The following is a 23,721-nucleotide window of genomic DNA, read 5'->3' as shown; positions in this document are numbered from 1 at the left end:
GGCCGGGCCGGGGGGGCGGGCTCCGCCGCGGGGCGGGGCTCCGGGTGCGCATGCGCAAGCGGTGACCTTTCCTCACGTGTGCCTGCGGCGGCCCGGTCACTCGGTGGCGGGGAGTGCAGCAGCCGTTATGGTGAGTGTCTGTCGCTCGCGCTCTGCCTCTGTCGCTGGCCTCGGGCCCTGCTCTCGCTCCGGCGCTGCTGGGGGTGCGACAGCGGTGCGAGGGGCGCTCCTGTCCCCGCAGGGCCTGGCGGCGGTCTCGCCTATCTGCCGCAGGCGGGTCGCTGCCGGGGTCTCCTGAGTGGCCACGCTGCCGCGCACGGGTGTTCCCTCGGCATGCTGGAGGCCGGCAGGGGCTGTCCCCGTTGTCCTGGCGGGGCCGGGTCGAGCCGCGGGAGGGAGGGAGGGAGGGAGGGAGGGAGGGAGGTGGAGGTGGCGGATCTTCGAACGCGGGCGCGGCGGACCCGCCGGGCGTTAACAGCGGGCGGGGGTGTCCCAGCGGTCGGGGAGCGTCGCAAGGTCATGCGTCCTTGGGGTAGGGACGGTTCCACCGACGAGCGTGGGGGTCGCGGACCAGGAGGCGGTGGGATGTCCGATGGGGCTGTCGGTGGTTTACCACAGGCTTCAGCTAAGTATTATTCACCGCCTGTAGTAACGGGAGCGTCCCGTTAGCGGCGAGCGCCTGCGACACAGCTGCGCCCGCCGCGGCGTGGTCTGTGGGGCCGGTAGGTACAACCGAAACGTTCTGTGCTGCATCGCTCGTTCTCTATATTTTATAAACTTTTTAACGGCAATCTTGCCTGGAAGGAGAATTGGGTGAGGGCGGAGCTGCCCCTCTTCTTGCAACGGTACTTTATTTTTAACAATCTTGCTAATGTGAGGAATTAGCGTTTCTTAAAACTGAGTGTATTGTGCCCACGTTCATAAGTCTGGCTACTTATTTCTGTTAAATACAGAACATCTCTTTAAAAAAAAAAAAAAAAGGATCAGAGCTGTTAGCAGAGCTGTTACCATTACAGAACAAGAACGATCGCGGTTGATAGCCTTCTCCTCTGCTGTATTTCATCACTTGTGATAGTGACATTAGTTGGGGACACACACATCTTCCACGTGCTGTCTTTTGTTCATGCTCTGCCTGTAACTTTGTTTTCTCCCGATTTTAAGGCGCGTGTATTGATAAGCGTCAGTAACAGGCGCGTGGAAGCCAGGCCCGTCTTTCTAGTTGTTTCTATGAGTGGGGGCTCTGGGTACCTGTCTCACGGAGCACTATCGCCATGTGACTTGGCAAGTCGCCATATCTTCTTCCCTTCTAAATCAAAGCAAGTTCCTTCTTCCTGACCCCAGCTTGTTGGGATTTGGTGCTTGTGTTTATCCAGTGCATGGGAGTTACGCTGCTGTTTCTGAAATGCAGCTAGTACTAGTAAGTAGTTGCAAAAAAAAAAAAAAAAAAAAAAAAAAAAAAAAAAAAACACAAAACCAACCAACAAAAAAAAACCCAACCCCAAAAAAAGCTCACCTCAACCCTAATGGCTGCTTCAGCAGGGTCAGGTATTGAAGCAGTCATGGTGGAAGTATGCCTGCTTTCCTGTTTTTGGGAACTTAAACCTAAAGTTCCCTGTAAAGTTGCAGTCTCTGTAGAAGTTAATACAAGTAACAGCACCGTTGCTTCAGACTGGAAACTGTGGAGGCTGTATGTCATGTGAAACACTAAGGACTGCAAGTACATGTAAAGGACTGATATGGGGGACCTGGCTAGACTGCTGCTTCTTTACTGTAAAACACTCCACTACACAAATAAAAATGCAACTGTCCCAAGAGATCCTTAATCATCATTAAATCTGGTTGTGAAGTTGAATGAGTATATTACATATAATCAATAATTACGCTCGCCATACTGTAGTAACTAAGGGTTTGGGACTAAAAGCCTGCAGAGCTTTTCAGCCAGAGGAGGTGGCTGCTCCATCTCCTTGTGGTTTATTCCCCCAGCAGGAGTACATCTTTCTATGCCTGAACTGTCAGGATTGCCCAGCATCTGCTTGTGTCTTTAGCAATTTCTGATGCAATCAAACGTAGCATATGTTTGCTATTAAAAATAAATGCTCAGCAGTCTTATTAAACTATTAATTTCTCTCAAATGAGAAATCTGGGAAATCACCTTTTTTTTAAACTCTTTTAAATTGCAATTTTGTTGTACTGTTCCTTTTGTTACAATGTGCAACTACTTTCACAGGCAGGAAAAGCATTTAGGAAATTTCTTCCCCTCTTTGATCGTGTTCTGGTTGAACGATGTGCGGCTGAGACAGTAACCAAAGGAGGCATCATGATTCCAGAAAAAGCTCAAGGGAAAGTGCTGCAAGCAACAGTAGTAGCAGTTGGATCGGGAGCCAGAGGAAAGGTAAATATCCTGAAGCATTACATTTGGGTAGAATTAGCAATGATGTGGTGGGAGCTGGGATATTATCATAGAAAGGGATGGTTGCAGTGTAAATTTAGTGATAGGTCACAAAAATGGATGATGCCGATGACTGAAATTGGAAGTGCAGATTCAAAGAGGAGGTAGAAATCTCAAGTTCTCCTGACTGACTGGCTCTGAACTTGAATTCCAGCATTCCTTTCATCGTTTGTAAAATGGAAAATACTATAAGCCACTTTAAACAGTAGTGGTGTGTGTTTTATTTTTTGTTGTTGGTGGGCTTTTTTTTCATTTTCGTTGGGGTTTTTTAAATTTTAAATACATAAACAGTGTTTTGGGGGGTATCTTTTTTTCATCACTTCTTAGCCAAAAGCTTGAAGGACCAGCAGCTTTCCTTGTTAAAATGATTACATGCCCGAATTTCTGTGGCTTGTGAGCAGGGTGGAATCCCAGAATGTGGCATTTATGAGCACATGTCTTGTGCTCTGCAAAATACCATTGTCCATAAGGATTAGGCTTACTGGAGAAAAGAAAATGAGAAATCGAAAGAAACAAATGTTAAATATCTTTTAATTAATTTTGTATGTTGAATATGCATCTGGGACCATAAAAATAGACAGTGACAACGCTATGGGCTTCTGCATCAAAAGGTTTTTTTTTCCCCACCAAAGTAGTGTTCAGATAGTAGCAATAGTGGAAAACAGGTTAAATTTCAACTTGGGCATGTTGACTCAGACTTTTTCCTTACCACAAGTCCCTCTATACATACCAGGCTGTTTTATGTTGGTGTCTGATTTTTCAAAGCTTTATATTGTGAAATGGTGCTAATATTTTACTAACATGCTAATATTTAATTTGATAATACAAAATTTAATTAAATCTTATCTGGAGTTTCTTAACAACTGATTTGCCAGCAACAGTGACAAGTTGATCAAAGTAACAAAAATGGGAATGTACTTTTAACTGGCACTTGGAGAAATTATTTGCCTTGGCTGTAGAATATGGAAGTGTACTTTCTCCGTTTTACAAGGGGGCTTTATGGTCTGTCACTTAATTTCTTAGGTTTCTGGGGTGTTTTTAAGTGAAGTCCTATTCAGTATGTCAGGTAAAGACCTCACAGTTGTACTTATACTTGTATATTCTAGTTGTACAGTGCAACTAAAATACAGAGTCATTGTGATTTCCTGAATATTTTATATGTGGATGGATCATTGTAGTTTGGAGGAATTCTGACTATTACATCTGTTTATGTTGTGGAAAACTTAAGGATTTCTTTTTTTCTTTCAGAATGGTGAGATTCAGCCAGTGAGTGTGAAAGTTGGTGAAAAGGTTTTGCTACCAGAATATGGTGGTACTAAGATTGTACTAGAAGATAAGGTAAGTTTCTCAACATTGTGAATGCAGATGAAGCTGGTTCCCAAAATGTCATACTGCCAGTGATAAATGCTGTAGTTACTTCATAGGGTTAGCAGCATTCAGGAAAGGCAGTTGTTGGCATTCTAGTGGCAGCAGCTGAATCCAGCCAGCTTCTGGTATCTGTAGTACTTGCTACTTCCACCCCTGCTTAAAAGGAAGTGACCATAGAAACCTCTGGCTCGACCTTTGCTGGGTGGACAAAGTGACTCCATATGCCAAATGTATATTGGAGGGAAACCTAAAAGGCTTTGAAATTACTGGGAGTATCCTTGTTTTTGATAGGGAAAGCTTGCAGAATTGTCTTCTAACAGTTCTTGCACTTCCTACTACTAAAATAGTACCTGGTAGCCTTCCCAAAGAGTATCTTATGAACAAAAACATATTTTCAGGAAGTCAACATGTAGAGCTAGTCTTGGTTAGCTCACTTTTGATTTTGCACTTTGTGACTGTGGTAGCCTTGGCTTCAGAACAAGACAGTATTTGCAAAACAACTGATGTGACAGGTACTAATGTTTCTTATCTTTGCAGGACTACTACTTGTTTAGAGATGGCGACATTCTTGGGAAATACGTGGACTAAACTTGTTGCAGTATCAGTCATCCATTCCACTAAAATGCTGAAATTTTTCTTTCATCATGTAAATAATGTCCTTTATTTTATAATAAGCAGGCATTGAGTCTCTGAAATAACTTGTGATCTCACTGTAATGATGGAACACAAATAAAAATATGTACAGTCAGAAATCAGTTGCTCTTGCTTGAGTTCCATTGAACAGTGACATTCAGATGACCACCAACCAGCCTTAATGATTCCAAACAACATCATTTTATATCCTTGTCTCTGTACTGAGATTGTAAAGGTCTTTACAATAAATACCTAAAACTATTCTGCTTCTGTCTCGGTTTCTACTGTTGCTCAGTGAAACTGAGTCTCAGTTGTGTAATGAACAAATCTCTGAAACAATTCAATTGTAGAAGTACATTATTTTACCTAAACTTGTTTGAAGTTGAGAGATGAGTATAAAATGGTTATCACACAGATGCAGTGCAGGGGACTTACAGCTAGTTCCCTTGTACATTGAACTATCTTCAGATAAACTGAAGATAACATGTTTTTTGCATTTCTGTCTTAGCATTAGCGAAGATGCGGGTACACTGGAAGATTAGTGCCCACAAACCACCCTGCCACAGACTGTCTGTCTGTCCCACAGCAGTCTAAAAGGAGCTTGGTATTAGTCACACCTGTGCTAGAACAAAATCATCCAGTTCATAGATGCAGCAGATAAGAATTACAGTGTTTTTTATCTTCTAATGCTTGGGAAAACTGCACTTTTGAAGACTGTTGTCTGAATTTGTGAAAATATTTACTTTATAGCCAGCTATGGTATGTGGGTTTCAAGGTCTTGGTGTTTTTGAGCTAGCCAGGTGGAGGGATGAGGAGGAACAAGACCGGGCACTTGACCCAACTGGCCAACAGTTTCATACCATGAACATCACATTCAATATAAATTAGAAAGTTTGCTGAGAAGTTCTTTCTTCCTTGGTGGCTGCAATCCTGAGAACTTCTTGCCCCAGTGCCAGACTCCTGAGGCCTTTCCTTCCTCCTTAAGCCACAGTGCTCGCAGTGTCTGACATTTACTGTCCACTGCTGGGAGTGCACAGCTTCCTGCTGATAAAATTGGCTGAGTATAATCCCTGTATATTTCATATTGGTGTCTGGGTCAATACTGGTTCTTTGCTATTATTAATGCTAATTATTTGGTAGTATTCTATTAAATCTGTTTATATTTCAGCTCCCAGGTTTCCTTGTTTTTTCCACAGTTCCCCTTCCTGTTTGTGGAAGGGTCATTGGGTGATAGAATAATTGTCTAAAGGACAATATTGTTGTGAGTTCCCGAAACTGTAACAACCTCTCCATGAGTTTTGCCAATAGAAAACAAGTAACTTTCCTCCAGAAATTAATCAGACAGAATTAGGGCTGATGCTGATCTTAAAGCAACTTTCTTTACTGATTACTACGTTATCTCAAGACAGATCTCCAGCTTTCCCATAACTTACTAGAGAGCTGATTTGACAAATTATATTTCCTTTATCCTTAATGCAACATTCTTAAATAGCAAGAGGTTTACTTAAGTAATGCTGAAGCAACAAATTTGCCTATTTTAACTACCCTGTCTTGCCTTGGAAAAGGATTCAAGGTTATTCACACAAGAGTACACAAATCTGCACATGATACAGTGTGTTCCTAATGATGCTTTCAGAGTATGTTGGTCTAGTGCAGTCTGCGAATGTAGACTGCCTTAAAATGTTTTGACATAGTCTTATGTAAAATAAATCTATACTGACTATTGTTGCTACTGAAGCTTTAATAGTAGTTGAACAGCTTGAATGTAATGAGAAAGAACCATTTAAAATCAACATTGCTCGATACACTATGTCTTATTTTTTCTGGAGATAACACGAAAGGACTAATGAAAAACATTTTTCAGAACTTCAGTAGCTGCAGTGGGGGAATTCAGCTTTGACATACTCTGAAACACTATTTTCTACCATGGTAGTTTTGGGTCCCTCCTCCCCACAGCTAGACTTAAGCAGTGAGGTGAGCTGGACACACTTTTTAACCTAGATGGCAGTTATCACCCAGCTATTTTGTTAGCAGCTACGTGTGACCATCATCTTGGCTCTAATGTCTTTTGCTCCCCACAGTTGGATGGTGTGCTGCTCAGTGGCTGGTTACCACCCATCTACTTTGGAGCTGTAGGCAAACCAGGCAAAAGTTACACCGTTCAGGTGGTTAAACTCCCACTGAACTGAAACGTGTAATAACAGGGAAGATGCTAAATTAAAAAATCGTGTTTTTGGTATAAAAGGCCTACTTCTTGAAATCTGCCCTGTGACAATTTTACTTTAGTAGTTACAGCTGAAGCTTAAGGTTATCACACTACCAATATCTTAAAAGACAATTGATTGTGTAATGAAGCAAACTCATTGAGAAGTGTTATCTTCCACTAGAGCAAGCATGCCTTTATCTTCCATGATAAGGTAGGTATTCTGGTGTAGTCACATACCAAAGAGGGGAAGGTATTTAACATATTTACAAATTACTTACTTGACAAAAACTAGACCACATCTCAATGAGAAAAAGACACAGTAGAAATCAACTCCCAACAGAGAAATGTCTAGACCTAACATTTCACCATTGCCTTCAGTAATGTCTTCTAGAAACACACTTTACGTAAGGTCCCCACTCACAGCAAATAATTTCATGGTTTATGAGGAGCCACTGCAACCTGTGGGGGTATGATCTGAGGGCTGGTGACCCAGAGGTAATGCATACCCCCTTACTACTTGCACAACTTACCTTCACCCCCCAGGTGAACCCACCTTTGCTCCTCAGCCAAAGCAGCACCACTGAACCAGCCTGCGCCCCAGCAGGATTACACTGAATTTGCACAGCAGTGCTGCCAAGCATGCACCACACAACTCTCTCTGGCCCCCAAACCCTACTGCCAACCCCTGCTTTCAGCCCCAGCGGATTTTCAGCAGCTGGATATCATGCTTATTTAATGACATATTTAACACGGCTGTATCTACTACTATTTGCATAACTGATTAAAAACAAAAGTCACAGTTTCGTGAAAACTTTCACGGGAGTAAGTAATTTATGCATGTGGAGGAAAAATAAAAAAGCATTCCTAGCCCTTATCAAATGGAGGACATGCTTGAGTGTCTGCTGGATCAATAAACAGAGAACATTTTATTCTTGCACCATGAGGCTATCACTGCAAGCAAGGACAAGGTAACTGCTACATAGCAAAAGCTATCCATCTGCTGTTGCTGCTTTTTAGTCCACGACTGCATGCCAACTTCTATAACCCCTGGGTGCTACAGGAGAGGACAGAATCAATCACAAATGCTCGCTCTTTGCTGTGTCATTCCTGTAGGAATTTAGACTTCTTTATTCCACTGTTTTCTAGGCTATGTCAAAGCTGCAGTTTTGGCAAAAAATATTACATATTGCCCCTACCTGCTTTTTGGGGGCATATAGTTCTTCCCAGCCTCTCCTCAGGCTGTCTGAATCATAAAGTACAAGGTGGATTCCATCTACTTTTGCTCCTTTCCTCATGTTTCAGAAGCACTTCCATTAGCAGCAGCTGTACTGTTTTCAGAAAACCTTTATCGTCCTGATTGTTATCCTGCCACAGGAAGGAAAGGATGAAACTTTTATTCAGTATTAGAGAAGAAAGAAAGGCCAGGTCCCTAACAGCACAGAAATAGTAAGATTTTGGGCAAATAATACATTTTTCACTCTTGAAGGTCATAAGACAATGAGGACCAGGTGAAAAGCAAAATGTGAAATTACTGTTGATCAGATTTTGTTTAAAAATAACTTGAAATCCAATAAAACAAAAATAATTAGCAGTTTCCAGGAATATAGGGTTAATGATCAAGGGGCAACACAAGAGACCAACAAACTTTATCATCCTCATTAAGAAACACTGCAGATTTCTTTCATTTTTCTGCAAACCCATGAGCCAGCTGCAGATTGACCTAACAAATATGTCCTTCTCTGAGAGGTATTTCTTCACAGCCAGATTTATTTGCATTTTAGAAGCAAGATGTCCATGAAGTAAAAGTCAGGGACAAATGGAAATGTCAAATACCCAATTCTTATGTGCTTTAGATATCAGTTAAACCTTGAAAATGATGACAGGGAAAAAAAAAAAGACCACACAAAAAAAACCCCACCACTAAACCAAAACCACCAAACAACAAAACACCAAAAGCAAAATCAAACAAGCTACTGAATTGTAAGGGATTTAAACAGCTAGAACTGCTTTTATTTTGGGACTGGCTAATTACAATATCAATCTCATAAAAACTGAATGTTGGATTACAGCTGACCTAATGAGATAAAGGACATTTGTACCCTTCATTCTAATGCACTAATTTCTCCCAACATTGTTAACCTTTTCATGGTTTCTTACACAAACTGTTAGTAAGTGCTGAGTTTCACCATGTGCCTCAAACAGCTAAAGCTGCTGGGGCAGGAATGCTGACCAGGAGTAAAAGAGTAACTAATGCAAACTGAACTCAGGTGCCTAAAGTTAGGAATGCCCACCTCTGCGTTACAGTGTAACATGAACGCAACTGCCATGGCTGTCAATATAAACTGCTGGTTAGCTGGGTGCATGCACCCAGGCAGGGGATGACCCCATTACCCATTTCTCAGTACTTGCACATTGTCCAGCTTCCAGCTCTAACCTGGCCTCCAGAACAAGAGAGGACCCCGGTCACAGCATTGCCCAAGCAAAATAAGTATTCAAAATGCACTTTGCTTTCTGATGGGAAAACCTGATTAGAGATTTTTCAATGTTTTCAGTCCAGAAATGTTTCACATACTCTAACTCTCATTGGGTAGAAGGAAGAGGCTTTAACATGGGGAAGCAGATGTTATTTAGAGCAAATGAATTGAGTGAGGGAGGGAAACCACACCTAGCATTCACTCTGTAACACAGTGAAACTAGGGGCAGCATCAGGTACCACCTTTCTCCACATTTCAGGAAACAGCACACAACTGCAACCATTTATTTATTTATTGCATAAGAGGAGGTATCTCATCCTGATCTTGTTGCTCCATCATTCTTGCTCACAGACACAAGCAATTAATCCTTACTTACCTATTCTGTATTCCTTTCTACCATCTCCTATCCAGAAAGAGACCAGCTTCCAAATAATTTCCTTCTCACTTATCCTACAAAAATAAAATGAGCCACTCTAGCCTTCTAAAATGTCTGCTTGCTCATAACAGGGACCTATTTATCAGCTAACTATAAGCTAACAGTGCCTTTTTTTATGTTTTCTTCTCAAATACAGTCAAAGCTTCTAACACCCAACTTGGTAAACCTTGAAACCCAAGCTAACTTGGGTTTTCTATTAGCATAGCAGTTTGTGACCTTTGCACACCAAACTCACAATTCTGTCAATCCTGCCTTTGAAGACCTAGAAAGTCTTTGTACCTACTTTGTTGGAAGTATTTTGCCCAGATTACTGTTGTTGGGGGGGGGGGGGTGTAGGAGGGGAGGTTTATTCATTATTCTCAGCATGAACAACTATGTATCTTTAATGTAGGACTTGAAGTATTTGTTAAAAAATTCACACCCTTATGGTTTATATTCTAGAAAATTTCATAGATTCAGTTGTGTTTGACTTGTATAGAGACTCACGTAGAGACTCGGAGACTTGCATAGAGCAAGTGAGGACTGACCTTGCAGGAGAGCACGCACAGTCAGATGCTGACAGAGGGATACTGATGAAACAGGATGAAATCTGAAGAACACATTTATCCTCAACAACCAGCCAGCTTGTTCATCTCTGGAGACTTCATCTCACAAAACACAGACTCACAGAATGGTCAGGGTTGGAAGGGACCTCTGGAGACCATCTAGTCTAACCCCCCTGGCCAGAGCAGGGTCACCTACAGCAAGTTGCACAGGACGGCCTCCAGGCAGGTTTTGAATGTCTCCAGAGTGGGAGACTCCACAACCTCTCTGAGCAGCCTGTTCCAGTGCTCTGCTACCCTCAAAGTAAAGAAGTTCCTCCTCATGTTTAGATGGAGCTTCCTATATTCAAGTTTGTGCCTGTTACCTCTTGTCCAACAACTCCACTCACTGTTACAGCCCTGTCATCGTGCAACTGGCCTCACCGCGCAGCTCATGCTTCTTTGGGCAGGCACCCAGCCACCTGGACAGAAGGGGGCAGAGAACACCGTTAAAACCGTCCCCATCTCCCGGGTGTGGGTGCGTGTGGGCGTATGAGTGTCCACACTCCACTACCCCACAGAGAAACCCGGGCAGCTGGGGAAGCGGCCGCGGCCCCCCGGGGCGCCCAGGCCAGCGCGGGGAGCAGCTCTTCTGCGCACCCCGGCGGCCGGGAGAAGGAGCAGCACGTACCGCAGCACCGACTAGGAGGAGAGAAGGCAGCGGAACCCACCTCCCCTCAAGACCGCCGCCCGCCTCCTCTCGCGAGAAGCACTGCCCCCGCGCCCCGCCCCGCCGCGCCACGCGGCTGTTCCCCCTCCCTGCCGTGCGGCGGCCGTTGCTCGCCCGCGGCTGTTCCGCCCCTCCTCCCCTCCCTCCCTCCGCCGGTGGCCGCCGCAGCCGCAGCGCCCGTTCCTCCCCCTCGCCCGCCGCCCCGCCCGGCGCTGCCGCATCCGGGTCCTGGCGCCGCTGTCACTATGGTCATGGCGGAGGGGACGGCAGTGCTGAGGCGGAACAGGCCGGGCACCAAGGCCCAGGTGAGGCGCTGCTGCTGCCGTTGCCGCCGCCGTCGGGCGGCCGGCTCTCGCGCGGGGATGGGCAGCGCCGCCGCCGAGGCGCCGGGCCCGGCCAGCCGTCGGGGCGTCGCCGTGGGCCTCGCCGGGCCTACCGGGGCCCAGCGCTGCCCGCCGGGGCGGGCAGGCTGCGGCGGCGGGCCCCGTTCCGCGGGATCGCTTTGTCCCCCGCAGCCGGGCCAGGGCCTGGGTGAGACCCGGCCGCGGGCGTGGGCCGGGCGGGGGGGCTTTGGCGGCTGCCTTCTCCGCGGGGCGCTTGTGTGGCGGGGCCGGGGGTAAAGGTCGCTCTGGCATCGGCTCCCCCGCGGCTGGCTCTCTGGTGCTGGGGGGGGGGCAGGGGGTGAGCGCCGTGGTTCCCTGGGGTTTCCAGGCTGCGGTTCGGGAGCGCAGGTCGTGTCACAGCGTCCAGGTCGCTGCTGGGATGGAGCGGCGTCCCGCGGCGCCATGGCTGTCACCGGCGGTGGGCTGCCGGCGCCGGCGGTACCGGTGGCGTTGGCGAGAACGTGTGGAATAACCGGGTTTTGGCTGAGGCAAAGCGCTGCTGGCCGCGCCTTGGGCGTTTTTCAGGCACAGGGCTGGTGTCCGAATGCTTGTCGGTGTATGACTGTTGTTGTTATTAAAACATTAAGTAGCAGTCGATGGCGCTTGGGCCGGGAGCTCTGCACCGTCAGGCGGGCGATACCGGGGCTGCCCGTGTGGAGAGAGAAATCATCCCGCCCTTACGTAACCTGCCCGCCTCTCGCGGGGAGCCCGGGCGCTTGGCAAACCACTTCTCTTAATCGAGACGGAATTGATTGATTTCTGGGCTTTCAAGGTCATCTTGAAAAGGTACCTGTCAACCTCCAAAGCGTCTTTTTTTTTCAGATTACCACAGGGATGTATGTAATCTTCCGTGAGGCCTTTATGCAGGATTTTTTCGCTCTGCTTTTGTGAGGAGAGCTCATGGTCAGAAAGGGAGCAGTGTATGACACAATGTTGTAGGAAAATGTGTCTCTTATCTCCTTTTACTCCTTCTTAGAATGTACAGGGGTAGAATTATTACACAACCCTATAAATCAGTTCATTCTATACATGTTTAATTGATGAAGGAAATGGAATAGTGTGCCTTTGATTGGATAAATTTTGGGTATTCTGAAAAATAGTAAGCTCCACATAAAACTAGATTGGGTCAAATTATAAAGTATATTATGAAGTTCATGTAGGTTGAAGAATTTTGTATATACAATCATACAGGTTTTTTTTGTGGCTGTATTTAAGTTTTCATTTTGGATGATACTGGTATAGCTATTTGGTATGTAAATATAATTACTTAATGATATTTCAACACTGGATATTCACTCCTTTCTCTAGAGATGACTATTCTCACAAGAACAGATTGCTAAGCCTTACGGTTGGAACATTTTCATTGAGTCATTTTGTCTACTGGGACACCTATGGGAGGCTGATGTGCAATATCTCTGGTTAATAAGAGGGAGCAGCACTAAATTTTAGATGCAAGAAATGCAAAGTAAGAAAATGCATATGTCTAGGACGATCATAGTTGCACCAGATGTGAATTGCTGCAGAACACTGCAGTACAGCTGGAGCTGATGTGAAACTTCAGGAGGGTTTTATCGTTAACAGTACTAAACAGCATGGGCTAGCAGAGCTGGTAACCATCCAGTTATGCAGCATTCTGACCATACCAAGAAAATGTAGGACTATACCAAGAGAATGCAGTAGTAAGTTAGGCTGACACTATGTTATAACACCTCAGTTTAGAGAAGATGTTTTCGGTGGTGTGTTGTTACTAGAATATACTGGGATTTTAAAATTAATAATAATTGTATAACGTTGCTCTCTACAGACCTCTTCCCCATTCTTATGTGGCCTAACATGTAAAATAGGCATTGTATGCAAATATTTCATTAAGAAAATACAGGCTATATAGGTGTTACAGCAAGATGTGGGGGAGAGATGATGTTTATAGTATGCTGAGTCACACAGAACTTTATTTTCAAGATGTTCTACTATTGTGACATTAGGAGCTTAAGTCCCATTTCACCCTGTTCTTGCCAAGATTGTGTGCTGCTTCTGTTAAGATGTAGCTTCCTGGAATTGTATAAACTACCTCTGCATGTATTTTCCTGCATGTTCAAGCTTATTATAGATTGTGTGCTTTTCTATTCCCCCTCCAATTTTTTGTTAAATTGATTTAAACTTTTTTTAACAGGATTTCTACAATTGGCCTGATGAATCCTTTGAAGAAATGGATAGTACGTTAGCTGTTCAGCAGGTATTCTTACTTACGTGAAATGTTCAGTTTCCCAAGTTTTATATTTTGGTAAAAAAACAAGGAACAGGGCATGCTATTTATCTGCTTAGAATGTTGTGGCACAGGAGTGAACTTCATAAGCACCCTATGTATATTAAAAAACCTGTAATTGTTAATTGTGTATGCAGAATTTCCATGTCTGGTTTAAACAAATCAGATTTAAGAAAATGGTGGGGTTTCCTGTGGGGTTCTTTTGTTTTAAAAAGGATGTAAAAAAGCTGTAAAATTTACCTATTCTTCTACTTTTTCTAATAGAGGAAAGGCATTTTTCATACTAATTTTCTTATCCTGCCCATCTGCTTTTTAACTTTTTAGTCCATCAATCACTTCTTAAGTAAGGAGAAAAAGTCCCTTAAAGATGTGATGTCCTAAATATACTGTCTTGCTGTAATTATAACAAGATCTAGATTTATTTTTTTTCTCCCCTCCTAGTATATTCAGCAAAACATAAGGGCAGACTGTTCCAACATCGATAAGATCCTTGAACCTCCTGAAGGCCAGGATGAAGGTGTGTGGAAGTATGAACATTTAAGGTAAGAATCCATCTTTTGTCAACATAGTGTCCTGATTCTTAAGTTTTGTTCATTGAGAGTGGTAGTGAGTCTTTTTGAATAGGACAGATCAAAAGTAACTGAAATGAAACTTGAAGTTTCTACTATTAAATATTTTTATATGTTGGTAATATTTTCTGAATTCCTTGTTCTTTCTAAAGATTTATAATGCACTCTGATCTAGTGGTTTTTATGTTTCTTTTTAAGAAAAGTACCTCACTTCAAAATTTGTACTAGCATGTTTTGAATATGAAAATATAGTCATGGATTTCCATAACATTTTCTCCTAGTATCATCAGTTCTTCATCTCCACTACTCAGGAATGTGATTTCCAGATGTTCCCAGTACTTTTTCTGGAATTGGCAGGAAAACAGGCTTTAACTGGGAAAGCAAGTGTACCTGTGTCTTAACAGTTCTTTTTCTAGTTGTAAGGAAACTAATTTTTTTGGTTTTGTCCTTCTCTCTGTTTTACGCAGTGTAATAAATATGTTCAGCCTAGGTAGTTTGTGCCTGAAAGTGTTTCTCAGTTGTAGTGTAGGTTTACACCCTCTTAATACATACATAGTAATCCTTTTATCCTGGCATTACTTTAGTATCCTTGTGTCCTAATTTTTTTTTTCTTGTGTCTTCTAACTTTATCAAATACACTTTCAGGAATAAGAATAGTTCTAAACTACTCCTAGATTTATATATCCTGAGTTTTTGCCTCCTGTTTTCTTTTTCTCTCCTCTGGTCTGCAATAGTTCCAGTAGGTGTGGGGAATCCTTAAAAGAGGAAAAAGTGTATACATACAGTTGCAAAAGACACATTTTGAGAATTTCCTGTCCTTTCACATGCATTGAAAATCTTTGTAGATTCATAGAAGTGACTTGCCACTAAACACGTGTCACTTTTGAAAAATTTATTCAGATTTTTCTCGTAGGATGGAGGGATGTATTCTCTTAAGTTAAAGAACGCACTTTCAGGTTCATTCAAGTGAAAGCAGTATTTCTAGAAGTCCCACTCTGTTCATGATCTGTCGTGGGATTTTAGCCACTTAATTGATCTGGAGGAAGTATATCTTAGAAGGATGGAATGATCCAGCTATACGAAGTTAAAACTTAAACTCTTAAGAAATTAATTTTCTTGAAGTGCTCTTTTTTAAAAAAAATCTGTATTTGTGACATAGCACTTTGATCCATAACAAAGTTGGTATCTTAAACACTTCCACTAAGTTATTTGTTAAGCCCAGCCTCTCCTGTCAGGTAAGAATTAATATATAATTGTTTTGCTGAGTAAAAAAAATATGCTGGTGTGAATTCTGTTTCTCTCAACTTGTAGTCCTTTTATAGTGTGTTAATTCCTAGTCTGTTGCCTTTTAGGTGTGACAGCAGCTGAAATTATTTGGTGGTATTCTTTAAATATGATTTTTTTCATGTTCTGATGTATTTTTTCCACTTTACAAGAATCATTTCCAAAAACACTAAGAGATCTGTGAAGATCAGAATGTATAACCTTGTTTTGTATTAGATGCTTCCAGTGGGAAAACCAATTGTTGATTTTGATGCTGCTGTTTAAATTTTTTTAGACAATTCTGCCTTGAGCTCAATGGACTAGCTGTCAAGCTTCAGGTAATTCTTTTCTTGATATTTTTATATTTCTCCTGGTTTGAGGTAAAACAGGGAGGAGACTTTTTTTTTTGTATTATAAGATGCAGTTTGCAGAGCTTTCTTCTTCTAAAGTTATACATGTTGACTTAAGCAGTGGTTTGAGATAAGAGCCTTTTAGGGTTTTAAAGACTTAGGGAAAGTAACCCTTTTTGGCGGGGGACAGGGCAAGAGAGTGATTTGGAAAGATCAGCTCGTTTTTGCTGTTGGGCAGTTTTCATAACTGAACAATTGTTTTAACAGAGTGAATGTCACCCAGACACGTGTACTCAGATGACAGCAACTGAACAATGGATTTTTCTTTGTGCAGCTCATAAAACTCCCAAAGAGGTACGTATGCATTTTGGAAAACTGACCCATTGATGTAGGATTTTCTTTCACAGTTTATATGTTCATAGCGAGACCATTATAGCTAGCTTCTTAGTCAAACTGAGAGCTTGTGTAGGTTAAGAATATCACTTGGGGTTTCCTTCTTTCCCATTCTGTAGTAGTTTACAAAAGAACATGATGATGTAGGAAGGAGCTGCTTTTTACCACAGTATTAGAGACTTTGCACGTTACCCTCTTTTCTCTCTTAATTTGTGCTGAGACAGCCTGAAACTCAATGGAAAAAGGTCTCTGTTTAATTGAAAAAAGAGTACATGCTGAGAATTGGCTGTGCTCTTCAAACTTTGGCTTCCATCCATAGCACTAGGCATATAAGCGTGACACTCTGAAAGTGACAGCATGTGCACATTCTTAAGGAAGTTACTCCTAAGAAACAGTGGAGTCATAAAAATACTTTATGTCAAGTGGATTATCAGCATGGCAGTAGCTTGTCTACCTGAGTGTCCCAATCACTTTAAACTTTGTTCAGATCTCATATTGAAGCACTTGATAAGCCTTTTTTTTTTTTAATTCAGAAGGTCTCTGTTGCTATTGGCTATAGTTATAGTGCAGTCTGTCAGATTTATCTTTGTATTTCACCGTCGAGAATAAGGTATTGGTTCTTCTTAACATTATCCTTCTTGTCCTGTAAGCTTCAGGGTGGGTTTTTTTTTTTTTTGGTTGTTTTTTTTTTATTAATTTCCTGAGGTGCCTTGATTTAGCTCTGAAAGCCAACTTCATTCACACTCCCTCCTTTAACCCTCATCACCACTCGGTATATTGGCATGTAGTAAGCCTGTTTTTTTCAGGTAGACTGGAGAACTTCAGGCTGCTTTTTATTTCCAAACACACATCATACACCTACCGTTTTCCATGTCGGTAATAGCTGTCAGCTAATGGTCAGATAGTGGGTGATGCAACGCTGAACTGCTGACAAAAATGTGAACTGAAAAGTCTTCTTCCTGAATTTGAGAAATGGTAAAATGGACAGACGTTCCTGCTCTCAGCCTGCCTCAGTTCACCTTTACTTTCTTTTTTCTCGTCTACGTGTACTTGACTGCAGAGCCAGGGTTTGGCTTGTTATGCGCTTAGCTACACTAATGATTCTGTTTTTCTTGCCAAGGTAAAAAGCACTGATATACTTAGGTGCAGGTTTGTTTTGTTTTGGGTTTTTTTTGACAATGTGTTAATTTAGGCTGTAAAAGGAAAAAGTCTTGCAACTTGACTATGTGGGAAACACATGAACTGTGAGGTAATTGTAGTCTTTCAGTGTACTTCCAATATGTATTCTTATTATACAGCTTCACTTAAGGAGATGCATAAAATTCACTACTTGTGCATAATCACATTTCCATAGTAACCTTTTTCTTGAAATAATTTACACGGGTTGTGAAACACAGAAAACAAATGTCTCACTTAAGGAGGAAATGTAGTTTTACCTTCAGAGAAGCTATGTGAAACTTCTGGGAATAAAAATGACCAGTGAGGTTAAAAGCATCAGGAAACAGAATTAAAAAGTGTTTCTTTAAACAAGTTATATGACAGTGTCATGCATGCACTCATACATGTGCTCACTCACTGTCTATTTTTGTAGTGTCCTGCTATAGACTACACCAGACACACACTTGATGGAGCTGCATGTCTTCTGAATAGCAATAAATATTTTCCCAGCAGGTAAAAATGCTTTCTTTTGGGAGGAGGGAGAGAGGGAGGAGGTGGCACCTAAACACTAACAAAGCATATGGAAATGCATAATGCATTTTTCATGGACTACTACTGGAAATACCAGAAGCCCTGCAACTATTGTCACTTTTAAGCCATGGAAGAATGCCTGCCTATTCAAATAGTTTGCCATTTACTGGAGCTAACAGGTGCTTTTAGGGTGGAAACTGTTTTACTAGTATCTGTTGGTGTTATGGGGCTTCCACTGGAGTAGTGCCAACCTAAATAAGAGGATGGCCTTTAGAGAGATGCAGTGACTCAGAGGACTTAAACACTACAGCTCTGAAAGCCTCCAGAACCCAACACCAATCTACTGTGACCACTGAAGACAGAGATTGAGTGTACTGAATGGGCAGCCCACATGACATGTCACGGAAACTTAACTGGAGAAGTCAAAATTGTGCTTCTCTAGGAACTGGTAAAGAGGTACAACTGAAGTCTTTTTCCCTTTGCCCATCAATGCTGGAAACCAGAAATTCAGCCCTTACAGAATCACTGATGATGTTTAACTACAGGCAAAACTTCTTTTGTAGTCAGAGTACAATTTTTAAATGTGGAGTATGCACCAACCTTTTTGTTTTCCTTGCAAAAATAAGCAATTGCAGAAACAGATATCTGTAACGCTTAAGTCTATTAATTTCATATGCAATTGTATAGTATAGTTTAACAATTGGAATTCATGTCAACACGTGTCTCGGTAGCCATTTCGGTGGGATTGTTTTGTAACCTTTCTCCTGGTGCTTACAGGGTTAGCATAAAGGAATCCTCTGTAGCCAAATTAGGATCAGTGTGCCGAAGGATTTACAGAATATTTTCACACGCTTATTTTCATCACCGGCAGATATTTGATGAATATGAAGTAAGTAGTTTCAAATACATCTTGAAAGAAGAGCATTTGCTGAAGTAATAGCTGTGATGTAATTGTATTACACGTTTTCTTTTAATTCTGCCAGAAGAGCTGCATTCAAGTGAAGTACTGATTATAGTAGATTACAGTTTTAGAAGAACTGAAATGCTATGTTATACATACATATATATAGATGAAAATTAATTTATATAGTTAGTTTACCCAGTTATGGTTTCCTTCATTTGGATAAAAGGTCAGAACTTGAGAGAGTTTTTGTACAAATAACTCAAATTCACCTAGTTTTAAAGATTCCTGAATGTATTCAAGCACCTGGTATAATTAGTACTACTTATGTATATGCGTTTCCTGTTTGTATACATTACACAGCAGTTAAGGAATCGTAATTGTAAAACTGCAGAGAAACCGTATAACTGGTGGCAGCTTGCGCACCGCCAGTAACTTCCAACTTTTTTTTTTTTTTTTTGCAATGGAAAAGTAGAAATTAATAGATGGAAAGGAGGTAAGGGATCTAGGTGGGTGTAAAAGGAAACCTTTGCCAAATCCCGCTTCAGGTTGCCGGAACAGCTATGGAATGGTTGTGCCTGGGTCTGTTGGGCATAGCATGTGTAGGAGGAGTTTCACAATACCTTAAAATTCTCTTCTGAAGAGTGGATCAGGACTACATTGATACTTGAATATATTCTTGTCCAAGTGCTGTTAATTGTGCTGTGACTTAAACTTGAAATTCAGTAGGGCTTTGTCAATTGCATTAACAAATTTAGCATTAAATATAACATTTAAGCATTACTATTTCTTTCTAAGGCTTGTAAATCTAATGAGGCAATTACATATAAGCAGGGTTTTTTTTGTATGTTCTCCTCAATTGTTTAAAATATTCCTTCGTATATATTGTGTTTTCCCCTTTTTTAATCTCCAGAATGAAACTTTCTTGTGTCACCGATTCACAAAATTTGTGATGAAGTATAATCTGATGTCCAAGGATAACCTGATTGTACCAATTTTGGAAGAAGAAGTGCAAAATTCAGTGTCAGGGGAGAGTGAGGCATGATGGGCATGGCAGTACAGAAGCCTGTACTGAATATACACAAAACATTATGTACTGTATATATCATTTTAGACACTTCAATCATGTATCCTCATAGCTTTGTTTAGTATACTTTTTGTATGCTGTGTGCATTGCCTTTTAATATGGGAAATACTTTAAGTTATTCATGAGCTGTATATTCATCAATGTGGCACTCATGGTTTTTAAATAAAAAGTAGTAGTATCTGTTTATAATGCCTGTTAATAAAAGAATTTACAGTTCTCTAAAATTGCTGCTAAACAATCATTGAATCACAATCCTGAAGATGTGTCTGATTGGGTGGGAGAAAAGAGATTAAGATTCCACAGGAAGCCATTTTTTAATGCAGTAGTTATATTAAGCCTTAGTTCAAAGATTATCACCTTAAATATATAATTCTGCAGGAAGCTTCTTGCAATGTAGCTTATTCCTAATTTAACTTTTATTTTTTTAAGATGGCTTTGAATAGTTACTTTTGGATGTGCATATTCCTGTATGTGTATATCCAAGTACTAATAGGAGATATAGTATTAGTAATACCAAAAGTACAATTTCACTATGCTATTGAACATATATATTCTCAATATACATCTGACGTGCTTTCTGGACTTGTTAACAGTAGGGGCTTGGGTACAGCAGGGGACAGGTTCTGTCCTGTTAAGGCAGACTCCTGCTGTTCTCCAGTCCACAGCTTCCTAAAGACTAACTGTGGCCGAAAACTCAATGGCTTATGCCTGTGCATATTTATGGCAACTGCTTACAGATTATACCTCACGTAAATACTCATGTTACACTACATAACACTGTAGCATGGTCTTTGCTTGTGTTCCTAGTAAAAACATTCTAAGTACCTGAAATACTGAACCTGATTCTTTGCAAGAGTTAATCATGTTTTCAGCATACGTTAATGTGTTTTTCTTCATTCACCTTAATTATATTCTTTGACTGAAAGATTTGGATTCATGCTTTTGTTCCCTATCAGATGTTAATTTCAAGTTGCATTTGCAAATTTGCAATAACTGACAATTTCCATGAGTGCTGCTTAATTGTGTTACGTCTAGAATGATAGAATTAACTGGTTTAGAGACAGATATAGCAGATGTACTGCTAAGCGTACATGAACACAGGGTTTAAAAGCACTAGCAGTGTTCTTGTGTTAAATTAATTTTGCTTAGCTGTTTAAGAGGTTAGCTGGTTGTTTTTCTCTGAGGTTGTCAGGGGCCCTCTATTTCTTTAAGCAGGTCAGAATGGGTGAACTCAGCTGGTTTCTGTAATCTGCACTTTGTTTTCTACATTATACTTACTTGGAAAGAAGGGAGTCCACCTATTTTTAATAAGTCTTTTTTCATAATATACGAAACATGCCTTAAACTATTTTTCTTTATATGAATCAAGCACACCTCAAGCAACTGTATCACCTGGATGTAAAGGGAATTTAAACAATGAGAAAATAGAGAGACTAAGCTTAAGTACTTCAACAGCTGTATTCTTCAGCAGCTCTTTTTGTCTCATGTTATCATTGTATTTAATTGCATGAGATGTTGTCCAAGTGAAAGTAGCTTTAGTTACTGTCTATACACTTAGCTATAAACTTGCTTTGTATAGACCGGGTTACTTGATTTTGATAGATACCTTGAAGTGTGTACTGCAGGTAGGAGGACTGTAGTCTGCAGGTAGTAAAATAAAATGTATTTAGTCTCACTACAGGCTGCTGTTGGACCATCCACGGTGTGGTTCTTTTGTACAGTCACTCTACATGCTTATACTGGCCACAGTGACTGAGATAGGCAAAAACATGTAACTGGTGTTGCTAATTACATTTCCTTGACAAAATTGAAGAAAACAATGTGGTGCTCAGGACTGCATTAAAGTTTTAAACCTCTTTTCTTCCTCTTATGCTTTAAGAGTGTCACTTCAAAACAAAACTCGGGAAGTTTTAATCCTGTTTATTCTCATTCAGATTTGCACTGTAAAGTTGACTTGTTATACTAAGCTGATTTTATATAAGGCTTAAGTGAAAACACTGCTTGTATTTTCCCTTGCTATTGTTTACATGAGTACTGTGTACACACATGTGCCTGAATGGTACCATAAAACTTCAGTTAGCCTAAGCAAACCATTGATTTGTCTAATAAATATTAACAGGTTTAATTTAGACTCTACATAATAGGGAAACTGAGATTGTCTTTGAACTATATTGTAAAAACAAACAAAAAAGAAGGATAAAATTAAACTGTTTCTTTATCCATACCGCTATATAGAATTCTCATTTTTCATGTCGTCCAGGAATGCAGGCAACTGAGTGCTTCCAAGAGAAAGTTGGGTGCTCTCCCATCTCTGCTACAAGATGTGCCGAAGTTGTATTTCTTCTTTCAAAAGTAGAGAAATACAATACTCATTAGCACCTTGAAGTCAGACTTTAAACGTATACATCTCTCAAATTGGAAACTGCTGGTTCTACAATTAAAGAGTAAGGGAGATCTGAGAAGAGAACCTTTCAGATGCCAAAATAAGCACATTATGACAGCGCATCACAGATGCAAGGGTGTGTTCTAAGCAAAGGATAACTTTCAAATGACTTCTTCCTTAGTCACTGAGGTTTTTCCTGATGTTTGGCTTAGCATAGCTTGCAATAAGTCAGCCATAGTGATTTTGCTACTTTCCTTTTAAGATTTAAATTCTCTCAGATGTTGTCAAAGTTCATCTGCTTAAACGGATCAGAACACGTCACCAGACCAGTTCCTCTAAAACACTTTGTCTCTTTCAAGATATGCTTACCTGGAGTAAGGAATGTTCCCTTTGATCTATACCAGTTGTCTAAAATCTGATAAAGTAATCTGGCTTTGAAAAATCTAAATACCAACTAAGACTATTCTCAAAACTAAGCCATAGGAAATTGTCAAGACAGCAACTTGCACTTTTTACACCTTCAAAAGATTCATATATTAAGAACAAGGAAAACCTAATCAGCTTTTAATAGATGGCTCTAAGTCTAACAAGCTTTGCTGTGTGAGCTGTATGGATGTACAGACGTGACTGCCAAAAAGTAATTCCTTTAACTCATTTAATGTCAGTGTGAGACAACCACAATAAAGAAACTGGTAGCTGATTTGGTAAGTGCTTTTAATGTTGAGAAGCCTCCTATCAGAAATATAGAAAAGATCTTGGCTTTACAAAAAGAAAACAATATTTTACGGACCAGAAACACAGAAGTTAAGCAGCAGTTTATTGCAGTTGACCAGGTACGTAAATAAACTGTTGTGACAATTATGAGCAGGGCACAAAATTCTTTAAGAGTGGATAGTTTCTCCCTGCTTGTAAACACTAGAAAAGTATTTCTTCTCCAAACAACTTAAGAATCAGAAAGTATAAAGTCTTTTGCAGAGGTTCATGAACAGCATTGGTTGCCTTCTGTCTCTGTTCTAACAGTTGCAGGGCATTTTTATTGTCACATACACATAAGGGACTTCTCTATTACATTTCCAACACCCAGGCTACTAATTGAAGCCCTGTTACTGAATAAGTAAGTGTACTTACTTTATGTTTGTCAGAACGCATCCATGTTTTAATTGTGATTTGCAATTCTTTCAATAAAAAGGTGAGTATGTAAAATACATTCTGTAAAATGAAAACTGAACAGTATGCATCTCTAAAAAAAATGGGAGCATACAAAAAATATTGCCAGAGTTACTCTGACAGCTCTGATTTACAAACAATTTAATTAATAGACAGTGCTGGTAACAACACAAACTAAAGCATTAAGGTATGCTTTTATTAATGTAAGACCAGGTGATAAAACAAGTAGCTTAAATTAGAACCCCCTATACCCAAAATGCACCCTTCCCTTCTCACTTTTCCAAGTAAGATATAGTTGAGTTGGCTTTCTGAATTTTTAACTACCAAGAAATAGAAGATTTCCCATCATTTGTTTTAGAAGCCTTTTCAGTTATTTGTTTCAGCACCCATGCCCTAGGAAGATGGGTGGTTTATTTTCTGTTCTTCAACTAGCACATGAAGTCAGGTAATCCTCAC

General features: G+C 40.8%; 2 protein-coding genes across 4 annotated transcripts in view; one reads left to right on the top strand and one right to left on the bottom strand.

Annotated features, from left to right (window-relative positions):
* LOC309672339 (MOB-like protein phocein) lies at positions 1 to 20,142 on the top strand. 3 transcript variants are annotated; one of them, XM_082483831.1, is made up of 9 exons: positions 1 to 130; positions 2,228 to 2,392; positions 13,371 to 13,433; positions 13,905 to 14,005; positions 15,591 to 15,633; positions 15,913 to 15,999; positions 17,630 to 17,709; positions 18,505 to 18,616; positions 19,542 to 20,142. In XM_082483831.1, exons 1-9 carry the CDS (start codon positions 128 to 130, stop codon positions 19,671 to 19,673), a joined length of 786 nt encoding a protein of 261 aa, XP_082339957.1. In that variant the 5' UTR covers positions 1 to 127; the 3' UTR covers positions 19,674 to 20,142. The 3 variants fall into 3 exon arrangements, with proteins under 3 accessions (XP_082339957.1, XP_082339956.1, XP_082339955.1); XM_082483829.1 differs by lacking the exons at positions 1 to 130; positions 2,228 to 2,392 and adding an exon at positions 11,014 to 11,122; XM_082483830.1 differs by lacking the exons at positions 13,371 to 13,433; positions 13,905 to 14,005; positions 15,591 to 15,633; ... (2 more) ...; positions 18,505 to 18,616; positions 19,542 to 20,142 and adding exons at positions 3,698 to 3,787; positions 4,355 to 4,711.
* Positions 20,143 to 20,465: 323 nt separating this feature from the next.
* RFTN2 (raftlin family member 2) overlaps positions 20,466 to 23,721 on the bottom strand; it is a gene marked incomplete at its 5' end in the record, with an annotated part of 39,734 nt that continues 36,478 nt past the window's right edge. Inside the window, one exon of the mRNA XM_082483826.1 lies at positions 20,466 to 22,058. The remainder of the gene's footprint in view (positions 22,059 to 23,721) is intronic.

The sequence above is a fragment of the Vanellus vanellus genome (assembly GCF_965231255.1).
Source record: "Vanellus vanellus genome assembly, chromosome: 5".
Classification (NCBI taxonomy): domain Eukaryota; kingdom Metazoa; phylum Chordata; class Aves; order Charadriiformes; family Charadriidae; genus Vanellus; species Vanellus vanellus.
This window is presented reverse-complemented; position numbering and strand designations above follow the sequence as displayed.